The sequence below is a fragment of the Marmota marmota genome, unplaced genomic scaffold, assembly GCF_001458135.2.
Source record: "Marmota marmota marmota unplaced genomic scaffold, marMar, whole genome shotgun sequence".
Taxonomy (NCBI): domain Eukaryota; kingdom Metazoa; phylum Chordata; class Mammalia; order Rodentia; family Sciuridae; genus Marmota; species Marmota marmota.
Window position 1 is genome coordinate 4,619,596 of NW_026000101.1, and position 22,510 is coordinate 4,642,105.

The 22,510-nt window shown below is 40.7% G+C and overlaps 1 protein-coding gene across 1 annotated transcript; it reads left to right on the forward strand.

The window, feature by feature from the left end:
- Positions 1–1,584: 1,584 nt before the first annotated feature.
- Positions 1,585–20,204, forward strand: Frrs1l (ferric chelate reductase 1 like). Its single transcript, XM_048783108.1, has 5 exons — positions 1,585–1,716; positions 6,126–6,253; positions 10,067–10,205; positions 13,740–13,986; positions 17,510–20,204. The coding sequence occupies exons 1-5, from the start codon at positions 1,585–1,587 to the stop codon at positions 17,680–17,682; spliced, it is 819 nt and encodes a 272-aa protein (XP_048639065.1). The 3' UTR covers positions 17,683–20,204.
- Positions 20,205–22,510: the final 2,306 nt, after the last annotated feature.

The following is a 22,510-nucleotide window of genomic DNA, read 5'->3' on the forward strand; positions in this document are numbered from 1 at the left end:
CTAAAGCTATTCAGAGATATAAAAGATGTGAATAGACAGACATACCATGATCTTGGAAATGAAAATTAGTATTATAAATGTATTAATTCTCCCTCCTCCCACAATTCATCTATATGTATAATGCAATTCCAACCAAAAAGGTCTAGCAGCATTTGGGGAGAGAACTTGGTAAATTAATTTCTATAGTTTACATGGAAGAATTAAGTTTCATGAATTGCTAAGTAGGCTTTGTCTTGCTAGATATTAAGATATAAGACAAAGTCTGGTATTTAAAAGTATATAGTCCTGGCTCAGAAACATAGGTCAGAAATTGACCTATGTTACAAGACTTGGTTATCATTATTGAGGTATCATCATAAATCCCTAGGGAAAAGATGAGTTATTTCACAAATGGTGTTGAGAAAAATTTATTCAATATAGGGGAAAAAATAAAATTGATCTCTTATCTCACACTATATAGAAAATAAATTCCCAATGGGTCAAAGCTCTAAATATGCAAGAAAATACTACCAAGGCAATAAATGAAAATGTAAAGGAACATCTTTATGTCCTTGGGTGGACACCCCCAAAGAAAAAAAATTCTTAGCTTCACTCCATCAAATTAAAAGCTTTGAGTCCAAAAAAAGAATATCAGACAAAAATAAATAAAAAGAAAACCCAAATTGGTGACAGACTTGAGGAAAAATAATGGAATCATCTGGAACCAGGTTTCTGGAATACACACAAACTCCTATGATAAAGATCACAAACCCAAGTATAAGGGGAGAATGCGGAAATACACATCACAGAAAGAGAAACCCGACTGTTTGCTGAAGACAGGGAGAAATGTTCATTGCACCAGTACTCAGGGAAACCCAAGCTAACGTGAGAGAATGGTGGCATCAAGTACACAGAGGACATGGGGGAACCGGGGCAGTCATGCACGACTCGGGGTGTCATCATGAATTCTGATCTCATCAAGCTTTGTGGGATTGAAAATGTGACCCGTCATTTCCTCTCCTGGGTTTTTTGAAACAAAATGAAAAACACTTGCATATACACACAGGAAATGAGGGCAAGGATGTTCATCTCTTCAACTTGTGAGAAAGCACCATGTCAGAGGCAGCCCATGTGCTGAATCTGGAAGGAAGTTTAAGAAAATGGACACACCTCAGGGAATATTATTCAGCCAGCAGTAATAACCAGGCTTAGGTTTACACATGTAGGTAGATTTTCAAGGGGAAATATTAAACAGAATGATGAGCCATACTGTTTTGTGTCATTTATGCAGATCACAAACATAGAAATATTACATTTTTAAAAGCACATATACATAATGAGAAATACATGGACAGTGAATGGTAAGTTGGAGTGGGCCCTTGCTAGTCTGCCCCGCTGAGGTATTTCCAGACTTGTGTGTGGCCATGGGATGGCCAATGCAGCACACCTGTGGACAGAGTGGCCCAGTGGTGCTGTAGGCAGGGTGAGAAATTGTCTATGCCTGGAATCTGCACTTTAGAGCTACTTCTGTGCTGGCAGCTTGGGTAATATCTTATAGGGCGATCATGCAAGAGTTCAAAGGTGGTGGTGCTGGGGATATGAAAGATGTTTTGCAACCTGGAAGATTCCAGCCTTGCACAGGCAGAGTTCTGGGCTTCATGGAGACAAAGAGCATACCCTCCAGCTCTGGATTGTCTGGAATCCATTATTACTGATGTGTCCTCTCAGGTTTTCCTGGTAAGAGATTTTTACTGTGATAAAATATCTTTTTCAGATATGTGGGTCAGAGTGTTCATTTTTTGTTAAGATCTTCCTCCTGGTCAGAAGGATATGCAGGAATTATACCATATTCAGTCTAAGGTAGGGAGGAAAATGAGGTTAGGAATGGATCAAGGAAAAATATAAGATGGCCTTTGCATAAAGTGATAATGAGAGTTTCACAAGCCAAGAAATGGCAATTTAATTCTGTGCTTCTAGTCACTTAAAAACCCACAATCAAAATAATTTACTACTAGAATTGTATAGTGCATGTAAAACATAGATTCTATTGAGTATCATTTTTCAGTAGCCTTTGAAATGATAGCTGCTAATAAGCTACAGTCTGGGCAGATGCATTGTATCAGAATTCAAGAATGAATCCATTTAGTTGGTATTAAAGTGTAGTTAAAAAGACAGAAATCACACTAGCTATTTTAACAGAGTCACTAGTGCTGGGAGCTAAGTAGGAGCTGGTAGAACTGAAGAAGCATCAAGGGAGCAGCAGGAGAGCAGAGAGAAAGTAACCAGAAGAAGCAGCCACCACCCCTGGGTCTGGGGTACCAAGAGAAAGGCTTGGGGTTCTCAGAACCTGGATGCTCAGACAAGGGACCTCCCAGAGATGCTACCATCTTTCAAGAATGGGGCTCTGCCCAGCTGCTGACAGTTTTGAGCAGGGTTCTGAGGCTTTTTTTGGAAATCTAGCACAAAGCTGGGAACTCAAACCACCTGCCACTGTAAGGATGGAGCAAGGTTACTGAGGACTTGCTTTCTGGAACAGCAGCCTAACTGGAAGGAAGAGTCCTCTTTCCTTCCTCCCTCACATGCGACCTGTCAGCGTGCCTTAGCAGCTGGCAAGGGAGGTTTGCATGGTGCTCAGCCTGTGGAAGGCTGGTTTATAGCCCATAGGCAAGAGTTTAGACCCAGGCACTTAGTCCAAATTTAGTCCAAATAGTGAGCAATCATTTAATTTCAGGAAAAAAAATTGGAATACTGCTCCACTTTTCTAATACCAAATTTCATCAGCAAACTTCTTTCTGGTATTACATAGAGAGTACAGACCCCACAGGTTAAAAAGGTCATGGGCTACAAGAAGACTGTCCACACGTCAAACTGACCAGCCATAAATGCAGGGGCTTTCCACACTGCCATGACTCAGGCTCTATAACTCTGTCTCGTGGAATTTAGGAAAGCACCATACTTACAGTGTTGTCATCCAGGATACCATCAGGACCACCTACGGAGAGACACAGAGGGTGAAGTTTGGCTGGCTCCCAAATCCAGTTTCCATGTTTTTGGTGGAATCAGCATGTTTACCCTCAGTTACGGTTTGGATATGAAGTGTCCCCCAAAAACTCATATGTGGAACAATGTGGGAATGTTCAGAGATGGGATGATCAGATGATGAGACTTGTGACCTAATCAGTGAATGGATCCATTTGATGGATTAATAATTTGAATGGATTCATGGTTGGTAATTGTAGGCAGGTAGGGCATGTCTGCAGGAAGTAGTTCCCTGGGAGCGTGCCTTGAGGATGATATTGTTCCTGGATTTGTGCATGCAAGCTCCCTCTGCTTCCTGGTTGACATGCCCTGAGCTGCTTTGCCTTGCCTTTCCACCACGGTGCTCTGCCTCACCTTGGGCCCAGAGCAATGGAGTTGGCTGACTACAGATTGTAACTATGAAAGTGTGAAACTTTTTCTTCTCTAAATTATTTTTGTTGAGGTAATTTGGCCTTGACCATAGAAAGCTAACACCCCCTGCCAACAAATCCATGTGTTCAGTCAGAGAGCTCCACCGAGCTTCAGTGTCCAGAAATTTTATTGGGGTTTCCACTATGTGGGGATGAGATAAAATTCAATTTCCAGTCCCCCTTACCTCCCCAGAGGTGGGGAGGAGTCCAAATTCCAATTTTTTTTTATTGGATATTAGTCTTTCTTGTGGTCAACTTCCATCCTGAGTCATATCATCTCTTAGCACAAATTCAGGTGTGATCCAACGGGTTCATGAATACCAGAGACACTCGTATTACTTGGAAAAGTCTAAGGATTTAGAGTTTGTCTCCCATGAACCAGAGACAAAAGCCAAATTATCTTTCAGCAACTTACAAAACAAGATAAAAATAAGTTACTAGGGGTTAGGAGTGTAGCTCAGTGGTAGAGTATGTGCTTAGCATACATAAGATCCTGAGTTCAATCCCCAGTACTGGGAAAAAAGTGATATTGAATGGATGTACAAGTGCATTTGACAGAATGCCAGTTCTCATTCCAAGTTTTAGAGGCATACAAGATGATAGAAAATTACTGCTAGAGAAGCTATTTGCCAATACTAATAAATCAGTTTAGAACATATATGTGAGTTTTGTTGCAAAACTTGCTTTTGCCGGGCACAGTAGTGCACGCCTGTAATCCCAGGGGCTCTGGAGGCTGAGGCAGGAGGATCGCAAGTTCAAAGCCAGCCTCAGCAACTCAGGGAGACCCTGTCTCAAAATAAAATATAGAAAGGGCTGGGGATGTGGCTTAGTGGTTAAGTGCCCCTGTGTTTAATCCCTGATGCCAAAAACAAAACAAACAAACACACACAAAAAAAAAAAAACCTTGCTTTTATTTGGAGTTCAGAAGCCCAATTTTTTAAAAAGACAGCATTACCCAATGGTTATTAGTTCTCAGTTCAGTTTACAAAATATAGTGGTAATAATAATCCCCAAACTCACATTTATTGAGCTAGGAATCTTCCATATACCAATGTATTATTCAGTGGGAAGTAGTAAGGGTGCTATGTTGAAAAAAATGAAAGAAGATAGGGAGTCTTAGTCAGAAGCAAAGTTAAAAAGGTCGTTTTTGTGAGTCACCTGCATTCCTAGGTAAATATTCTGAGGAAAAAAAAAATGACCTCAAGACTGTGGTGAGAAGTAAGAGGAAGAACACAGATGAAGGTGCATGGAACAGCTGCTCCATAAATATTAGGGTAAAACAAAAAAACTCAGTCAAGGCAGAGCTCCTCTGTTGTGTTCAAATGGATATAGGTTTTAGCACAAAGTAAACATTCAACTAGCAACAAGTAATGCCTGTGGCCTAATTGCTTAGAGGTGGCAAAAATTGCTTAGAGGTGGGCTATACCCCCAATCAATAAAGTAATAAAAATGGAATAAAATAAAACTAAACTTTATTTTACAAAACAGTACAATAGAGAAAAAAACTAATAATTTTTATGTTTATTTACATTACCCTATCATTAGTGGGTGATTTTATTACATCATTTGACAATCATTTATTCAGTGTTCAGGGTCAAACTCTAGGCTGGACAGAAAACACAGGATGAATCACACAGAGCTCCCGTGTGAAGTACTCAGCCTAGGAGACAGGTTATAAACTGGAGGCGGGCCGTGGCCTCATCCTTTCATATGTAATTGATGTATTATAATAGTAAGAAATTTTATAACAAAGATACACAATTGCTAGGAACCATCTTTAAGGGATTTAGAGGATCTCTGGAAGTGTTATATACAGCTTAAGGCAAAACAGCAATTCAGAGAAATGGAATGGAAAAATCCTATTTTCATGTATTTAAGTGGAAAAATCCTACTATCGAAAATAAAAGGGTAGTATTGATATTTTTGTTTCTTTTAGAGAATGTGTACTGTATTAGAACTGTGGTAAGCCAATGGTTATATGGAATTATGCCCCTGCTCAGTGTCTCCAGTTCCTTGCCTGAAAATGAGGAAAGAGAACACCCATTCCCAGATGCTATGTAAGGTTGAATCCGGAGGTGCATGCCCTGTGCTGACCCCCAGGGAGCATGATTAGGCTTAGTCAAAGCCCTTTGTGAGTCCCCAGCCATTGCTAGGCATACGCAATGGAAAATAGTCAAAACTTGTGGGGAGCCACCTATGAAGCTTCTTGAATGGTCTTTTACTGGGTGCTAAGCCATGGGGGACTTAGGTCTCCCCTTGGGAAGGATCACAGCATTCCCGTGTGTAGACTGCCCAAGGTGTGAGATCTCTGCCCTCTCTCTACTAGTGGGGCAGCTCTTGTAGCTCTGGAATTGGGTGTAACCCATTAGAGCTGGACAGCTCACCTCCTATCTTATTTGGCAGAAGAACATTCTATGGAAACCTTTGAAGTTTCCCCCATATAGAATAAAGCAAACGCGGCTCCCGAGCGCTCTCTCTTCCCAGTGTGGAAGCTCGACCCCTAAGGTCAAAGAGCCGTCCCACCCCCGCTTTCCAAAATTACTTTCTGTGTAGTCTGGGTTTTTATTGCTGCCTTCTTTTCTTAGCTTTTTGTTGTAGCCAGTTCACTCCACGCAGAGGAAACCCAAATTCTACCGCCCGCATCAGACGTGGGCGAGAAAAAGTTTTATTTTATTTTTTTAATTGTCATTGAAAAAGTTGATATTGGATTTTCTAACCTCTATTTTTTCTCACTGCCCAGGTTACGCTTTCCCGACCGCTCCTCCTGTGGATCCATTTGCCAAAATCAAAGTGGAAGACTGTGGGAAAACTAAGGGATGCTTTAGGTTGGTAGAAAAAGATGACTTTAAGGCTAAGAACTATATTTACTTCTCAAGGTAGTATTTAAATTGCATGCAATTCATTCCAATCAGGAGCCTATATCCTTTCATAACTTCTGCAATGTTATGGTGTTTCCTTTTTGGAGGGAGGGGGTGATACTGGGAATTGAACTCAGAGGCACTTGACCATTGAGTAATCATACCCCCGACACTATTTTTTTAAAAATTTGTTTAGTTATACATGGACACATTATCTTTATTTTGTTTATTTACTTATATTTTAGGTGGTGATGAGGATCGAACCCAGTGCCTCACACATGCTAGGCAAGTGCTCTACCACTGAGCCACAACCCCAGCGCCCCCAGCACTACTTTAAATATTTTATTTAGAGTTAGGGTTTCATTGAGCTGCTTAGCACCTCTTTGTGGCTGAGGCTGGCTTTGAACTCATGATTCTCCTGCCTCAGCCTCTCTGGCCACTGGGATTATAGGCGTTCACCACTGCCCACCGCCGTTATGGTATTTTCTAGAGTTACGGTGTTTCTAATGGCCACTCCATGTTTGAAAGCTTTTTAGCTCTAGCATGCACTAGTCACTGGACTTCCATTTCTGGTTCTCCATTTCTGCTGTGACCCCAGTGTCTATTTCTCATCAATAGGCTGTAATGGGGAGATTCACACGACACAAAATATGTCTATGCTTATTCGGTAGGAGCTGTGGGCAGAATAAGCAATGATAGAGGTATCTAATACCCAATACCTTTTCAAATAAATAGTCGTGACTTGTGGGTTTCTACGTAGGGCTAACTAGTCACTGAGCATTGATTATTGTAGTAAGCTTGCCACTCAGGCATTGGTGAGTGCCCACATGATTATTTAGTGGTGTTCCACCAAGACACATTGTGTTAGGCTAAAAAACTGTGGTGTGCATAGCAGACCTCTCATCTAGTCAGTGCTGTCTTGTTGGAAAAGGCTTCTCTTTGAAACCTTTACTTCCTGTAACAAACTATTAAAACCTTTAGTAGGGTTTTAATGGTTACTGCACTGAGGTTCTGATTTGGTGGTTGTTCAGAGTTCAAGGTCTAAGGGGAAAACAATGAATACGGGAGCTTTGAGCTTTCTTTGGATTACAAGTCATTTCAAATCTACCTTTTAAAAATCTAAACTGCTAGTATTGAGGAAGATGGTTAGTAATGTACAATTTCTGGTGATTAGGGGGTGCTTTTGAGAAGGAATGGAACTTTAGCACCCTGCTGGTTTAAGAGTGACTTGTTTTCATTTTTTTTAATATTTATTTTTTAATTGTAGTTGGACAGAATACCTTTATTTTATTTTATGTTGAGGATCAGATCCAGAGCCTCGTACATGTTAGGTGAGCACTCTGCCGCTGAGCCCCAGCCCCAGCCCTTGTTTTTATTTTTTGTTCCTTTAACTTTACTTGGCCCTTTTCATATTTTTTTTTGAAATTTTTTTCTGAATATGATTTTATTTATAATACAACACAGTTTACTTAAATATGACTAATAGAATTCATACATTTTAGTAATGACCATTTTCCTTAATACTTTTTTTTTTATTTTAATTTTTTTTAATTTTTATTGTTGGTTGTTCAAAACATTACATAGTTCTTGATATATCATATTTCACACTTTGATTCAAGTGGGTTATGAACTCCCATTTTTACCCCGTATACAGATTGCAGAATCACATCAGTTACACATCCATTGATTTACATATTGCCATACTAGTGTCTGTTGTATTCTGCTGCCTTTCCTATCCTCTACTATCCCCCCTCCCCTTCCCTCCCCTCCCCTCTTCTCTCTCTACCCCCTCTACTGTATTCATTTCTCCCCCTTGTGTTATTTTTCCCTTTCCCCTCACTTCCTCTTGTATGTAATTTTGTATAACCCTGAGGGTCTCCTTCCATTTCCATGCAATTTCCCTTCTCTCTCCCTTTCCCTCCCACCTCTCATCCCTGTTTAATGTTAATCTTCTTCTCATGCTCTTCGTCCCTACTCTGTTCTTAGTTACTCTCCTTATATCAAAGAAGACATTTGGCATTTGTTTTTTAGGGATTGGCTAGCTTCACTTAGCATAATCTGCTCTAATGCCATCCATTTCCCTGCAAATTCTATGATTTTGTCATTTTTTAATGCAGAGTAATACTCCATTGTGTATAAATGCCACATTTTTTTTATCCATTCGTCTATTGAAGGGCATCTAGGTTGGTTCCACAGTCTTGCTATTGTGAATTGTGCTGCTATGAACATCGATGTAGCAGTGTCCCTGTAGCATGCTCTTTTTAGGTCTTTAGGGAATAGACCGAGAAGGGGAATAGCTGGGTCAAATGGTGGTTCCATTCCCAGCTTTCCAAGAAATCTCCTTTTCATATTTTTCAACCCAGTTCCAGGTTGCCTTGATCTTACATTTCTTCCCCACTGCTCAGGATATTTCTACCAGTGTACTAGGTTGTTCTTGCTTCTTTCCTCAATCAAAATTTAGCACCCTTGTGTCCTGTTCCTTCAAACACCTGCCATCTGAGCTTAGATTGCTACAAGCCATCCGCTCTCCCTCCCTCTGTCTCCCCTTCTTCCTTCCTTTCTTTCTTTCAGTGCTGGGGATCAAACCTAGGGCCTTGTGTAAGCTAAACACATGATCTACCACTGAAGCAGCTCCGTTGCTATAATTTTTTATCATTCTGAATAGTGCGCTTCAAACTAAGGCTTGCTGGTTCTTAAAGGATCCACATATCCTTTGTAAGACTATTTAAATTTGTGTTTTCAACTCAATGATGCTCTTTAAAAAGAAGGTGTGCATAATCTGACTATTGAGATAACCACCTTATAGCTGTATGTTTTAGTGTCTGACTTTGGAATTATATTACCACCAAGTAGCCCAACAGAAGAAAGGCAAATTTTATAAATCAATGATGCATTTAGGCTCAATGGACACCAGATGAGTTATTTGTTCATTTGGTGCACTGTAGAAGTGAGGGTTTTGCAGCAAATCAAACAGATAAATTGGGGAGTTGAGCCATCATGTAATGGGCTGCCGTAATAACATGCTGCATTCAAAAATCCCTGCAGGGTACAGTCAGACACACCACATACACAACAGTAGTATACTCTTAGTAAAATCACATTATCCATAACATGAATGCTGGGAATTTTAGTGTTCCTGGATTTTTCTGTTTGTTTAATCTATATTTAATTTCTAAATTTGTGTTGTTTTTAACTACAAAAATTTATAAGTAAAAAGAAGTGGTGTACATTTTAATTAACAAAAAATGGTTTAAATTATTAACTTAAAGAATCCTTTTCCTCTAAAGGAATTCAGAAATAATTCAGTAATTCCTAAAGTTTAAGAAATTACAATATAATGCAGAGAACACTGGCTAGAAATTTAGAGACCTACATTCCCATCCTGTTGCTGTCTTTGATTTCATTATGCAGCCTGAACCAAGCCTCTTTCCTTCTCTGGACCTCATTTTATATGTCTGTAAAGTGGAGCAGATCATATCCACGGTTCTTTCTGAGTAAAACTGTTTTTGAGACCCCAGTAAGCAAAGACCTTTTTTTTTTTTTTTAGTAATATTGCTTAGCATTCTATCTGTTACTATATGTGAATAAGCAGAAGCAATAATGTCTCTTTTTAAATTTTTATTATTTTTTTTTTAGTTGTAGATGGGCACAATACCTTTATTTTATTTATTTTTATATGGTGTTGAGGATCGAACCCAGGGCCTCACACATGCTAGACAAGTGCTCTACTGCTGAGCTACAATCCCAGCCCAATAATGTCTCTTTTGACACATCTTCCAGATATGGGAAACCAGGCTGTAACGCAGAGACCTGTGACTATTTCCTTAGCTACCGGATGATTGGGGCTGATGTGGAATTTGAGCTGAGTGCAGACACAGATGGCTGGGTAGCAGTTGGATTCTCTTCAGACAAGAAAATGGTAAGATGCAAATTATGATAGAATCTGCTTTTTTCTCCTCTTTAGTTTGCTGGGTTTCTTTAGATTTAGGAAGCATATAAATTGATCCAAGCAGTAGAACGATTATATTAGTTGCAAGTTAAAAAAAACTTTCTAGCTCACTTAAGGGCAAGGGTTGGTTGTTAGCATATGAAATGTCTTGTGGCTCAGTAATCTCAGCTATAGCCACAGTGATGCTACAGGAAGAGCCCCTGAAACTGAATATCTTACACTAGTGAGCATTTATTTCTTGCTCATAGATGTGTGGTGTGTCTGGGGTTCAGCCCATTTTAAGTAGGGTTCAGCTACACTTGGCTGCAGTTGGTGGGATGGATTCAGGTTTTCTCTAGTCAATCTAGAAGGAACTGCCATAGAGGCATGATTTTTCATGGCAGAAGCAGAAGTGACGAGCCATCGTAAGAGGAAAATTCTAACTGCTTTTTCTCTCTCCTTACACACTCAACACTGTTACCAGACACCAAGCAATCTTCCAGTGGATACCAGGTAGATGTCCTCTAACAATTCATTTCTGACACATCTACTGGGAGGTAGCATCAGATCCCACAGGTTGAAGGCTCAGTCCCAAAAGACAGCCCCCACTTTAGATGCCAGTTTCAAGTCCTGGGTTATAACCTGTGCTTCTGACACCTGGGAGCTGTACAACTGTGGGAACTGTAAATCATAGTTTCCACAACCTTCTCCTTGAGTTTCATTAAGTTGCTAGAGTAGCTCACAGAACCCTGAGCACTTTACTTTCATTTACCTATTGTGTTAGCTTTCCATTACTGCGACAAACTACCTGAGGTCATCAGTGTGTAAAAGGAAAAGGGTTATTTTGGTTCACGGTTTCAGAGGTTATCATTTCATGGTTGCTTTTGAACCTGTGGCCAGGCAGTACATCATGGTGAGGAGCATGAGGTAGAGGAATCCTGTTTGCCTCATGGCAGCAGGGAAGCAAGGGAGACCAGAAGAGGCCAGGGTCCCAATGTCCCATTCAAGGGCATGTGCCCAGTAACCTAACTTCCTGCCCCTAGACCCCACCTCTTAAAGTTTTTGCCATCTCCCAATAACACCACAGGGTGGGGACCAAGCCTCTCACATAAAGGCCTTTGGGTGACATTTTAGATCAAAACTGTAACTTCCATTTATTATAAAGGATATTGCAAAGGATACAGATGAATGGCCATGTATAGAGACATCTAGGGCAAGGTATGGGGAAGGGGTGAACAGCTCCATGCCTCCTGGGCATGCACCTCCCTCCAGGCATCTACATTCAGCATCCAGAAGTTCATCCAGACCCTGTTATTTGGGGGCTTGTTGGTTTTGTTTTAATTTTCTATAGTGATGGGAATCAAATCTACCACTTATTCCATCTAGGCAAGTGCTCTACCCCTGTGCTACATTGCTAGCCCTTTCTTTTGGGTTTTTATGATCTTATCATTGGCCTTTAGTGATCAGTTCTAACCAGAAGCTGGGGGGTGGGACTGAAAGTCCCAATCCTCTAGTCATCATGCCTTGATTTTTCTGATGACCAGCCCCCCTCCTGAAGCTGTGTAGGGGTCCCAGCTACTAGTCATCTCATTAGCATACAAAAAACACTCTTTCCACTCCAGAGATTTCAAGTTTTTTTTTTTTTAATAAGTTGTGTGCTAGGAACTAGGCGCAGAGACCAAATGTGCCTATTCTATTACAGTGTCCCAGCCACAGATCTCTGCTTATATCACAGCTGCTACACTTTCATTGCACAAAGCAAGTCACACAGCCAACCTCAGAATGAAAGTACACTGTCCCTACCAAGAAACTTTGCAAAAATACGCCTACATAAATCTACCACAGGGCAGTGGAGAATTGGATCCAACAATTCAGTCTTTCAAAATATCCACCGGCCAGAAAACACCTGGACCTTAGAAAGGACTGTGACAGGAACAGGCAGGGCATCGGGAGGCCAGGCCGTGGTCTCTCTCACCTCAATGGCTCAGCTGACTTCTTTCTTCTTTCTTCTTGAGCCCCACCACCGTGCCAGGCTCCTTCCCAAACCATCTGCTTTAGTCAGCTTTTTCACTCCTGGGACCAAAAGACCTGACAAGAACAATTTTAGAGGAGGAAAAGTTTATTTGGAGGCCCCTGGTTTCAGAGGTCTCAATCCATAGACAGCTGGCTCCATTCCTTGGGGCTCAAGGTGAGGCAGAACATCACGGTGAAAGAGCATGGTGTAGGGAAGTGGCTTACACGATGATCAGGAAGTAGAGAGACTCCACTCCCCAGATATGAAACATATATCATGAGGGCATGTCCCCAATGACCCATCTCCTCCAGCCTCACCCTACCACCTCCAGTTACCACCCAATGAATCCCCAGTAGGGGATTAATTCACTGATTGGGTTAAGGGTCTCATAACCCAATCATTTCACCTCTGAACCTTCTTGCCCTGTGTCACACATGAGCTTTTGGGGGACACCACATATCTAAAGTGCAACACCATCGGACTTTCTCAGGCTGTTGGGCCTTTGCACCTGTAGCTGCCATTGTCTAGAGGGCCTGCCCGCTTCTCTTCACCTTGCCTACTTTGAGGGTGTCTCATACCAGGGTTTCAGCCGTGGTGATGGTGAGGAGGGCTCCGGTTTTGGATGTTAGAAACCAGTAGGGATGGGATTTGCTAAGGAGTTGGATACAGGCTGGTGCTACAGGGTACAAAGAGACTGAGGGGGCAGTGTCAGCGGGTGGCCACCCTGGTAGTTTTGTTCTTCTCGAAGTCACCAGCAGAATGAGCCTCCACCGGTTCTAGTCCAGGCAGTAGGACAGTGGATGCATCTGGTAAGACTCCATGGGTACAAATGCAGGGGGTACCTCTCTCCCACGGTGGTGTCAGGAGAAACGGCAGGTGTGGTCCTACCCAGAAGCTGGCTCCCATGAGGAGGGACCTCTTCCTGTCCTGGAATGGTAGGGCTATTAAGATTAGGAAGCTCAGGCCAGGGACGCTGACACATGCCTGTAATCCCAGTGGCTTGGGAAGCTGAGGCAGGAGGATCACAAGTCCAAAGCCAGCCTCAGCAACTTATTAATTAGCTAATAATTAATTAGTTTTTGGAGTCTTTTGTAACAACCCTTCTGAAGATTATAGACTAGTTTTTCTTTTTACAGAGTGATCTTCAATTTGGGTTGTCTGATTGTTTTCTCATTATTAGATTAATTGATATGTTTTAGGCAAGAAAATTTCTTGTGTATAGGTGATAATGTACCTATGTACATCAGGAGGCACTTGATGTCAGTTATGGTGATGCTGACTTTGGTCACTTGGTTCAAATTTTTTAATGGCATTTGAAATGATTTTTTTTTCTGATAATTGAACCCCCTGGGCATGTGCTAAGCATTTGTCTATCACAAACTACACCCCCAGCCCCAAATAATTTTTTGATGGGATTTCAAGTTACAGAAGGGATGGACTGTATATTTCTGAGTGAAATGTTCCCAAAAGACAAACCGCGACTTTATCGTCTTACTCATTTTCTGTGTCAGGGTGGTGACGATGTCATGGCCTGTGTCCACGATGACAATGGCAGGGTCCGCATACAGCACTTCTATAACGTGGGCCAGTGGGCAAAAGAGATTCAGAGAAATCCTGCCAGAGATGAAGAAGGAGTTTTCGAGAACAATCGTGTCACCTGCCGATTCAAACGTCCTGTGAATGTTCCCAGAGATGAAACGATCGTGGATCTGCATCTGAGTTGGTATTACCTATTTGCCTGGGGCCCAGCCATTCAGGGTAAGCTTATATTTCAGCCTCCACATTAAGCACCAGACACAACTGTGCTTGTGTTCATTATGAATTGAAGTCACACTGTGTAAGCAAGAGAGCTGTAAGCACTTTGAATAATACAAAAGAAACAGGAGAGGCAACCCCTACCTTTAGTAGGTTATCACAGTCTTATGACACACACAGACAAATGACAAGCTGCAAGGACAAGCTAGCTGGCGCAGGGTGGGCTGTGTGCTTAACATATAGGTCCTGTGTCTTCCCAGTGGCAGGTGTGGGCTATTTAATCCTCACAACAAATCCATTTATTCCTCACTGCATCCTATAGAGGTCTAGACATTGTTATTCTCTTTTTTTTTTATTTAATTTATTTTTTTTATTGGTTGTTCAAAACATTATAAAGCTATTGACATATCATATTTCATACAATAGATTCAAGTTGGTTATGAACTCCCAATTTTACCCCAAATACAGATTGCAGGAGAGATTTAGAAACTTGCTCAAGGCAATGCCCCTAACTGGTGGAAGAACTGAAATCCAGTCCTGTCTGTCTGACTCCAGTTAGTGCTTGCCCTTAACTCATCCTCGGAAGAGAAAAGTATTGAAGGAAAGGGCTTAGGGAGAGTTGTCTGGAGCTTGACAGCAAGTATTTCATTACTAGTCTCTTCTGGTAGTCACAAATCCACCAAATTACCCTATAATTTAGCCTGTTACTCCTCAAATATTCGTATGCATAGGAATTCCCTGGTTGTAGTGTTAAGATGCAGTCTCCTGCAGGTCTGGGGTGTGGCCTGAGCTTCTGCATTTCTAACAAACTTCCTGGAGATGCTGATCCACGGATGACCTCACTTTAGTGGGGAAGGCTTTTCAGCATTTCCCCAGGAGAGATCCAAGAACACCACAAGACCCCTTAGAGATCACTGAAGTCCAGTGACACTGTGTCTTGAGCCTTCCTCTTGGTTGACCAGGCTAGTGGCCTGACTGGGAGTGGGTGGCTTTGGTTTGCAGTCCTGGTGCAGAGAACTCACTCTGGCTCCTGGTGACGGCACCTTTCTTCACTGTGCGCCTGGCGACTCTTCCTTGCTTCATCTGATCTTGTTTTATTTCCATCAGTTTGTGTGCATTGATCATTTTGGAGATGGCATGACCCACATTTCTTTGCCTGTTGCCAAGTGGGAAAACACTTAGAAGCCTCTCACCATATGTGACACCTTTTTCATTTGCTGATTTCCCATATTACCAACAGTGGATCTGCAATGATGCCTTCAAGTACTTCCAGTACCCTGGGAAATAAATTAGATCTCAGTCTGGAGAAATGAACTCATTTAAAGTGGTGGGATTTGGAGCCTAAAATATTTGAGTTTGAGTATTGATTTTGCCCTTGGTATAGCTATATAATATTTAGCCTATTATCTAAAAATCTGAACTTCATTTCCTTATATCTAAAGTGGGGATAATAATAATAATATCTGCTTCCTAGGATTATTGAAAGGATTAAATGAAAACAAGCATTTGAAATGGCTTTATAAATTGAAAAGTGCTGTACAGTATTCCTCACTTATCTGCAGGGACTGTGTTCCAAGATCCCTGCTGGATACCAGAAACTCCATATATACAGGCTTTTCCCTATACATAATTTATAAGTTAGGCACCATAAGAGATTAACAACAATAATAATAGAAAATAGAATAATTGTAATGATATACTGTAATAAGAGTTGTATAAATGTGGTCTTTCACTCTCTCTCAAAATATCTTAAATCTGTTACTGTATTTTTGGACCCTGAGTAACTATGGGCAACTGAAGCCACAGAATACAAAACACAGATGGGGGCACTACTGCATTTGCAGAGGGTCATCTTCCTAGGTGTCTGGCATCCTAGCCTGATGTTCAAAGTCCTCTCTGAGTCCATCTGGCTTTTCCTGATAAGCTCTTTCAAGACTTGAGCTCGGGCTGGGCTTGTAGCTTACTGATAAAACACTTGCCTAGCTTGTGTGAGGCACTGGGTTCAATCCTCAGCACTATATAAAAATAGGTAAATAAAACAAATATTTTTTTTAAAATGTCTTCTGTTCTTCTCACTGTCTCCAAGCACAACAGGCACATTCCTGCTCCGTGTACACATTTGGGCTCCTCTTGCTTCCTGAATGCCCTTGTAATGCCTTTATAGTGACCAAATTCTTTCCATTCTCTGAGCAGGGATAAACTGAGCTAAGGATGGAAAGGTTGTGGATTAGATTTATCCCAAGGGAGGCATAAGCCAGAGGTGCTCTGCTAAGTTTAGGAGACCATGCAGGTACCAATGAGGTGAGGTTAAGTAGGAGAGCTAAGGGGGCCCCGTGGAAGGGAGAATCTCTGTGCTAACTCTAAGTGTTTGTGCTGATAGGAGCCAGGGTTGGAGTAGACTTCACATGTCAAGTTTGGCTGGGCTTCCCTAGTAGCGATTATGTTAAAAACCCTCACTTGAGCCTTAGTTAAAAAGAGATTTCTGCACTGAGTTCACATGGCTTAGTTTCTCTAACCCAAGTTTCATTTGGATTTTCAGAAGGTCAGTCACTTCTAATCAACTTCAGCTTGTTATGTCTCTTTTTTTAAGAGATAGGGTCTCACGGTGTTACCTAGGCTGGCCTCAAACTCCTGGGCTCAAGCAGTCCTCCTACCTTGGCCTCCCCAGTGGCTGGGGCTGTGGATGCACACCCTGCTTATTAACCATCTTTTATGTATGCATGTGCATATGCATGTGTTCATTTACTGTGGTACCAGGGATGGGGTCCAGGGGATGTGGGGGAAGTGCTGAACCATTGAGCTACACCCTCAGCCGTTAACAATCTTTTATAACATAGCCTTTCCTTCTGCCCTCTTGTAATCAGGTCATAAAGTTTTCCACCCCCAGACTTGTTTGGTATCTTGGTCCTCCTACTTTCTATACCATTCTTCCCTACTCTGCCAGACAGACACACAGACTCACATGGACATACACCCAATCTGGCTCAGCTGAGGCACGCTGCCTCTATAGGTGCTGCAGACAATGGAAGAGGGCTTCCACCTTAAGGGAGACTGCTGTGTCACCAGGAGTTATCAATGACTCATACATAAGAGAGAGATTTGAGAGGAAAAAATTAGTAGCCTTTGCTATTTGGAATCCTGTTGCTAAGAAATGAAAGTCATTAAAGATGAAACCCACATTCACTTTTTGCATTTGGCGTTAAGCATGTTTTCATACTATGGTGTCTAAATAGCAGCCCTAAAACAGAGATGCCACAGACAGATCAATACCATTGATCTGTTAAAGGAGAGGAGAAGATTAATAGGAGCCAGTCATTTTTGGATAAATTTAGCTGATTTCTGTGTTCCTCATAATAAATTATAGAGAATTCTGATGATAACTCTGATCCTGATTCCAGATCGTTACAGTCACTGTGTGCAAGTTGCACATTGAAGGCTTGTCTTTACTTTTTCTGTTGCTTTCCTATACTGTTTTAAATCTGTACTTTTTTTCAGTTGCTCCTCCCCTTCTATTTCTTTCTTAAAGGCTCTATCACCCGCCATGACATAGACTCTCCACCGGCTTCAGAGCGCGTTGTCAGTATTTACAAGTATGAAGACATTTTTATGCCGTCAGCTGCCTATCAGACCTTCTCATCTCCATTCTGCTTGCTTCTCATTGTTGCCCTGACCTTCTACTTATTGATGGGAACCCCTTAGCCATAGCTGCAAGGCCAGTGGAGTCAATGGATTGGAAAGTCTTTAGTATAAGCATGTTTTTTAAAAATATCCAGTATAATTTTAGCTTCTGTTATTTAAAAACTCATGATTTCAGCTTTTTGGAAGAAAGAATAAACTTCTTTTCTAGTCAAAGAGGGTTATTTGATCCTACTTTTGGGAAGTACTTAAAACTTTTGTAAACAATTTCAAATATGTTTTCTTATTTGAGTCTCACAAGATCTCTGTGTTGGCCTGATGAAAAATTAAAATGACCATCTTAGCAAGATTTGAGATTCAGGAAAGCTGCTCATGTATGACTCACATGCCATGTACCTTGGTTATTTGGTTAAATAACACTTAGCAAGGTAGAGAAGAGCTAGGCACAGAAATCATGTCTCTGGACAATCTTTACTGAGTATTACAGCCCAAGAGAGTTACCTTGAGTATTACTAAAGAGAACCTCCCTGGGTATCACAAGTTCACGGTCAGTCTTTTGAGCAAATTTCTGTAGAACATAAGTTCTTTTTAGATGTGTACACAGTTGATGGGAAGGATGGGGAAGGTTATAATAATATGAAAATTGTTCATACCTATTTGATTTCTTCTCAGAGTGTAGCTATAAGCAAACATTTTTAACAGCTGTTTGAAAAAGGTTACAAACAGAACTGTGAACGTTCCTGATGCCAAATCATTTTAATAGTTAAAAAAAAATGGGCATTCTTAGTTAGAATTTGGACTATTCTACTATTATATTTTGTAAATGAAGGTATTCATCTGTTCTTATTGCCAATTCTGTTGTCAAAGTCAGCATGCATTAAAGTATGTGTTGTTAACAGACATGATTAAGTATGTCAGCATGATTAGGTATGTGTTATAATAGACAAATTATCTTACTAAAAATTTAAGTCATTTTAATACTATATGAATATTTGGGGGGGATTTTAGAGATTTGGAGCCAATAAAAAAAGATTTTTTTTTAAATTAGAAAATGGGAAAATGACCCATAAAATGAATTCACCTGAAGTATTCATTCAAAATGTCCAGGCTTGTGAATTGGTCTGGCAGTCAGCATCATTCATAATAATGCCTTGATGTAATGTGTTTCTTTTTTTAAAAAGAAGCCCAAGTATACCTTTGTTCCTAACGTCTGTGGTAGCCACCCACTAGAGAAGAGGGCTCTGTGGGTACAGTCACACTACTGAGAGGCACTTCCGCATGGTGTTCTAGAGTCCTCTGACTTGCCCCAGTTGCTGGCTATGACTTTGTGTTTAAATGGCACTGGAGACTGTGATCTCTAAAGCCACCTTTGAGATTTATGTCAGAGGTGAAAGGCTGCCTGTGGGGAAAGCTTTCACATTCTTCTGGGCCTGAACCAAAAGAAGGAAGACCTTGATGCTCTGGGACATCTCACAGTTAGCAAGTGCTTCCAAGAGATATAGGAGAAACACCCCTCATTGCAGACAGGGAGAAATAAAATGACATCAGGTGAACAATGGAACTCCAGATTCAAGCCCATGACTACATCTGACTACCAAGACCTCAATAAGCCCTTCCTTGGTGGTGGTGGCTGAGCCTGGCCTGTGTGTCACCTTCTCAGCTCTAATGGTTGTTTAGGAGTAAGGATATTGAGTATGCAGGAACCCACATTGTAAATAAGAAAGCAAATATTTTTGTATTTCACTCTCTTATGTGTATAATAATTGATCTATAAATAGATTAAAACAAAAAGGAGACTTCAGTTAGTAGCAGGCAGGAAAAAAATGAGTGGAGATTCCTTCCACTTACATTTCAAATCAACTACTTATTTCACTAATTCACTCCTTTGATTATGGTTTTGCATGTCTATGCTTAACACTTCCAGTGACTTCTCCTTGCCCAAAGGTAAAACGCAAAGTTGGTGAGCTCTGTTATCACCTCTCCATTACTAAGTCACAGCAAGACTGAAGGACTCTGGGTTCTTCAGACCTGCCCACTCTGTCACTCGTCCCATGTTCACTCACTCTTTGCCTCCTGTGTATGATGAACAGCCACTCATCTTTCAGGTCTCACCTTAGTTACTTCTTCCTCCAGTCCCCTGGACGTGTAGGTTAGGTCCCTACCCAGTGCTCCCATAGCCTCTAGGGGCTTCCTCCTCATAACACTCACTATATTTCATTTTAATCACTGACTCGGCCCTCCCTGCTGATTCCCTAATGCAGGGTCTGTTTCTCATTACTCATCACTGAGCAGATACTGCTCCACAGTAGGTACTCAGCAAACATATGTGGAAAAAAATAAATAGGTGAAGCTATGATGTGACAGCATATCATCTTTGGTTCAAAAGACATGTATTTCATATACTTTACCAGACTGGCCAACATTTTTTTTATTCTTCTGTCTTCAGTCAAACCACAAATTATTCTTTTATCAAATGCTGAACTTTTTTTTTTTTTTTTTTTTTTGGTACTGGGGATTGAACTCAGGGGCACTCGACCACTGAGCCACATCCCCAGCCCTATTTTGTATTTTATTTTGAGACAGGGTCTCACTGAGTTGCTTAGTGCCTCGCTTTTGATGAGGCTGACTTTGAACTTGTGATCCTCCTGCCTCAGCCTCCCAAGCTGCTGGAATTACAGGTGTGCGCCACCATGCCCAGCTGAACTTTGTCTTTTGAAACAGAAATGGGAAGATCCTTAATAACAGTGCTAATAATTTGCCTACAGTGAACATTAGTTGACTCCTCAGCTCCCCACAGAATTGGGTTTTGAACCTAGAGGATCATACAAATTAAACACTCTACCATTGAGCTACATTCCCAGCCCTTTAAAAAAAATTATTGTGATACAGGTTCTTGCTAATTTGCCTGGGCTGACCTTGAACTTGTGATTCTACTGCCTCAGCCTCCTGAGTTACTGGGGTTAGAGGCATACCACTACATCCAGCCTAGTTGACATTTTAACACAATAATCATTGTGCAGAAGTAAAAATCCACACAGACTAGGGAGGCAGAATAGTATTTGTCCATCGTCTCAGAGAATCATCAGTTGATAGACAAGCTAAAATTAAAACTCTATAGACTGATTCCTTCCATTCTTTTTTTTCCCAAAATGCCCGAATGGAATAATTGTAAATAGCTGAATGTGGTTAGTGCTGTTCTAAGCACTTTATGTGGATTAACCCATTTAATCCTCACGACCATAGGAAGATTCAATTATTAATCCAGTTTTACAGATGAAAAAAATGAGGCTAGTCATTTGGCATAAATCACCACAGCTGGTAAGGACTTTAGAGAGCATTTAATCCATGCATTTATATTACAAGGGAACAGCAAAGGCACTGGGGGGTGAGGATTTCCTGCACCTTCACGTGGATTCACTAAAAGTTTTATTCAGTGAAACCTGCTACCCATATTCAACTGAACTAGGTGCCTTTTTTTCCACTTTAGTAATTTACATTGAATAGGAGGACTATTTATAGTTATATTGGGGAAAGAAGTACATTTTATTTTGTATCAACTTTCTTTCCTGCTTAAAAACATTTTGATTACTTTACCAGTCGTTTTAGTGCTTTTTTTCCTCACAATTAAAAAAAAAATTGTTCTAATTAGTTAAACATGACAGTAGAATGCATTTAAAAAAAAAAGTTTATTTATTTATTTTTTCATGTGGTGCTGAGGATAAAACTCAGTGACTCACACATGCTAGGCAATTGCTCTACCACTGAGCTACAACCCCAGCCCCAGAATGAATTTTTTAAAAAATTAAATTAAAAAATACTATACACATTAGGCAAAATGGGACGAATGTATTTATCTTAGTTTATTTTAAAAAGTGACCTGCCTAAAACCTAAGTCTATATCCTCGCTTGGAATCCAATGACCTTTTTATTTTTTGTGCTACTGGGGATTGTACGCAGGGGTGCTCTACCACTGAGTTATATCCCCCTCACTTTTTGGTTTTTTTATTTTGAGATGGGGCCTTGCTAAATTGCAGAGGCTGACCTTGAACTTGTGATCCTCCTGCCTCATCTTCCCAAATAGTTGGGATTATAGACGGTGTCACCAGGCCTGTCTCCAATGCCCTTTTATTGCTCTACTCTACTCTCAAAGGTGAATTTATAAACACGATTTCAGATAAAATGTAGGAGCTATATTTAATTGTGTTGGGTTGCCTTTTGTCATTAAAGAATTTAGAAAGTTTGGACAAGTTAGGGATGGATTTCCATTTATCCTAGATGGAATTTACTGCTATTTCTGTATTAAAGGTTAATATCTATATTAGGATTTTGTCTTAAAAGATATTATCACTGAGGTTACCACTTAGCTCTAGCCAGGGTTTGATAAATTTCTGTGTAGCTGGGCTGTAAGTATTTTCAACCTTGCACTCTGTGTCTCAGCTGTTCCATTCTGCCATAGACAGCATGTAAATGAATGAGCATGGCCGTGTTCCAACAAAACTTAATTGACACAGAAATTTGAATTTCATATCATTTTCACGTGTCACAAATGTTCTTTTGATGTTTAAAAGCCCTTTAAAATTGTGAAACCCATTCTTAACTTTGCAGGCTGAACAAAAACAGGAAGCAGGCTGGGTTTGGCTTGTGTACTATGGTTTTCCCACACTTGCTGTTGGTCAGGAACACAGCAGTGTATCATGATCTGTGGTAAATTATATGGCCAAAAATTTATTACAGGCTTACTATAAAAATATTGAATAGCTTATTTTAAAAATAAATTATAGTTGATTTATTGCTATAAATAGATGGCATAGCCAAGAATGATAGCACACAGCTGTAATCCTAGCTACTTGGGAGGCTGAGAGAGGAGGATCAAAAGTTCGAGGCCAGCCTG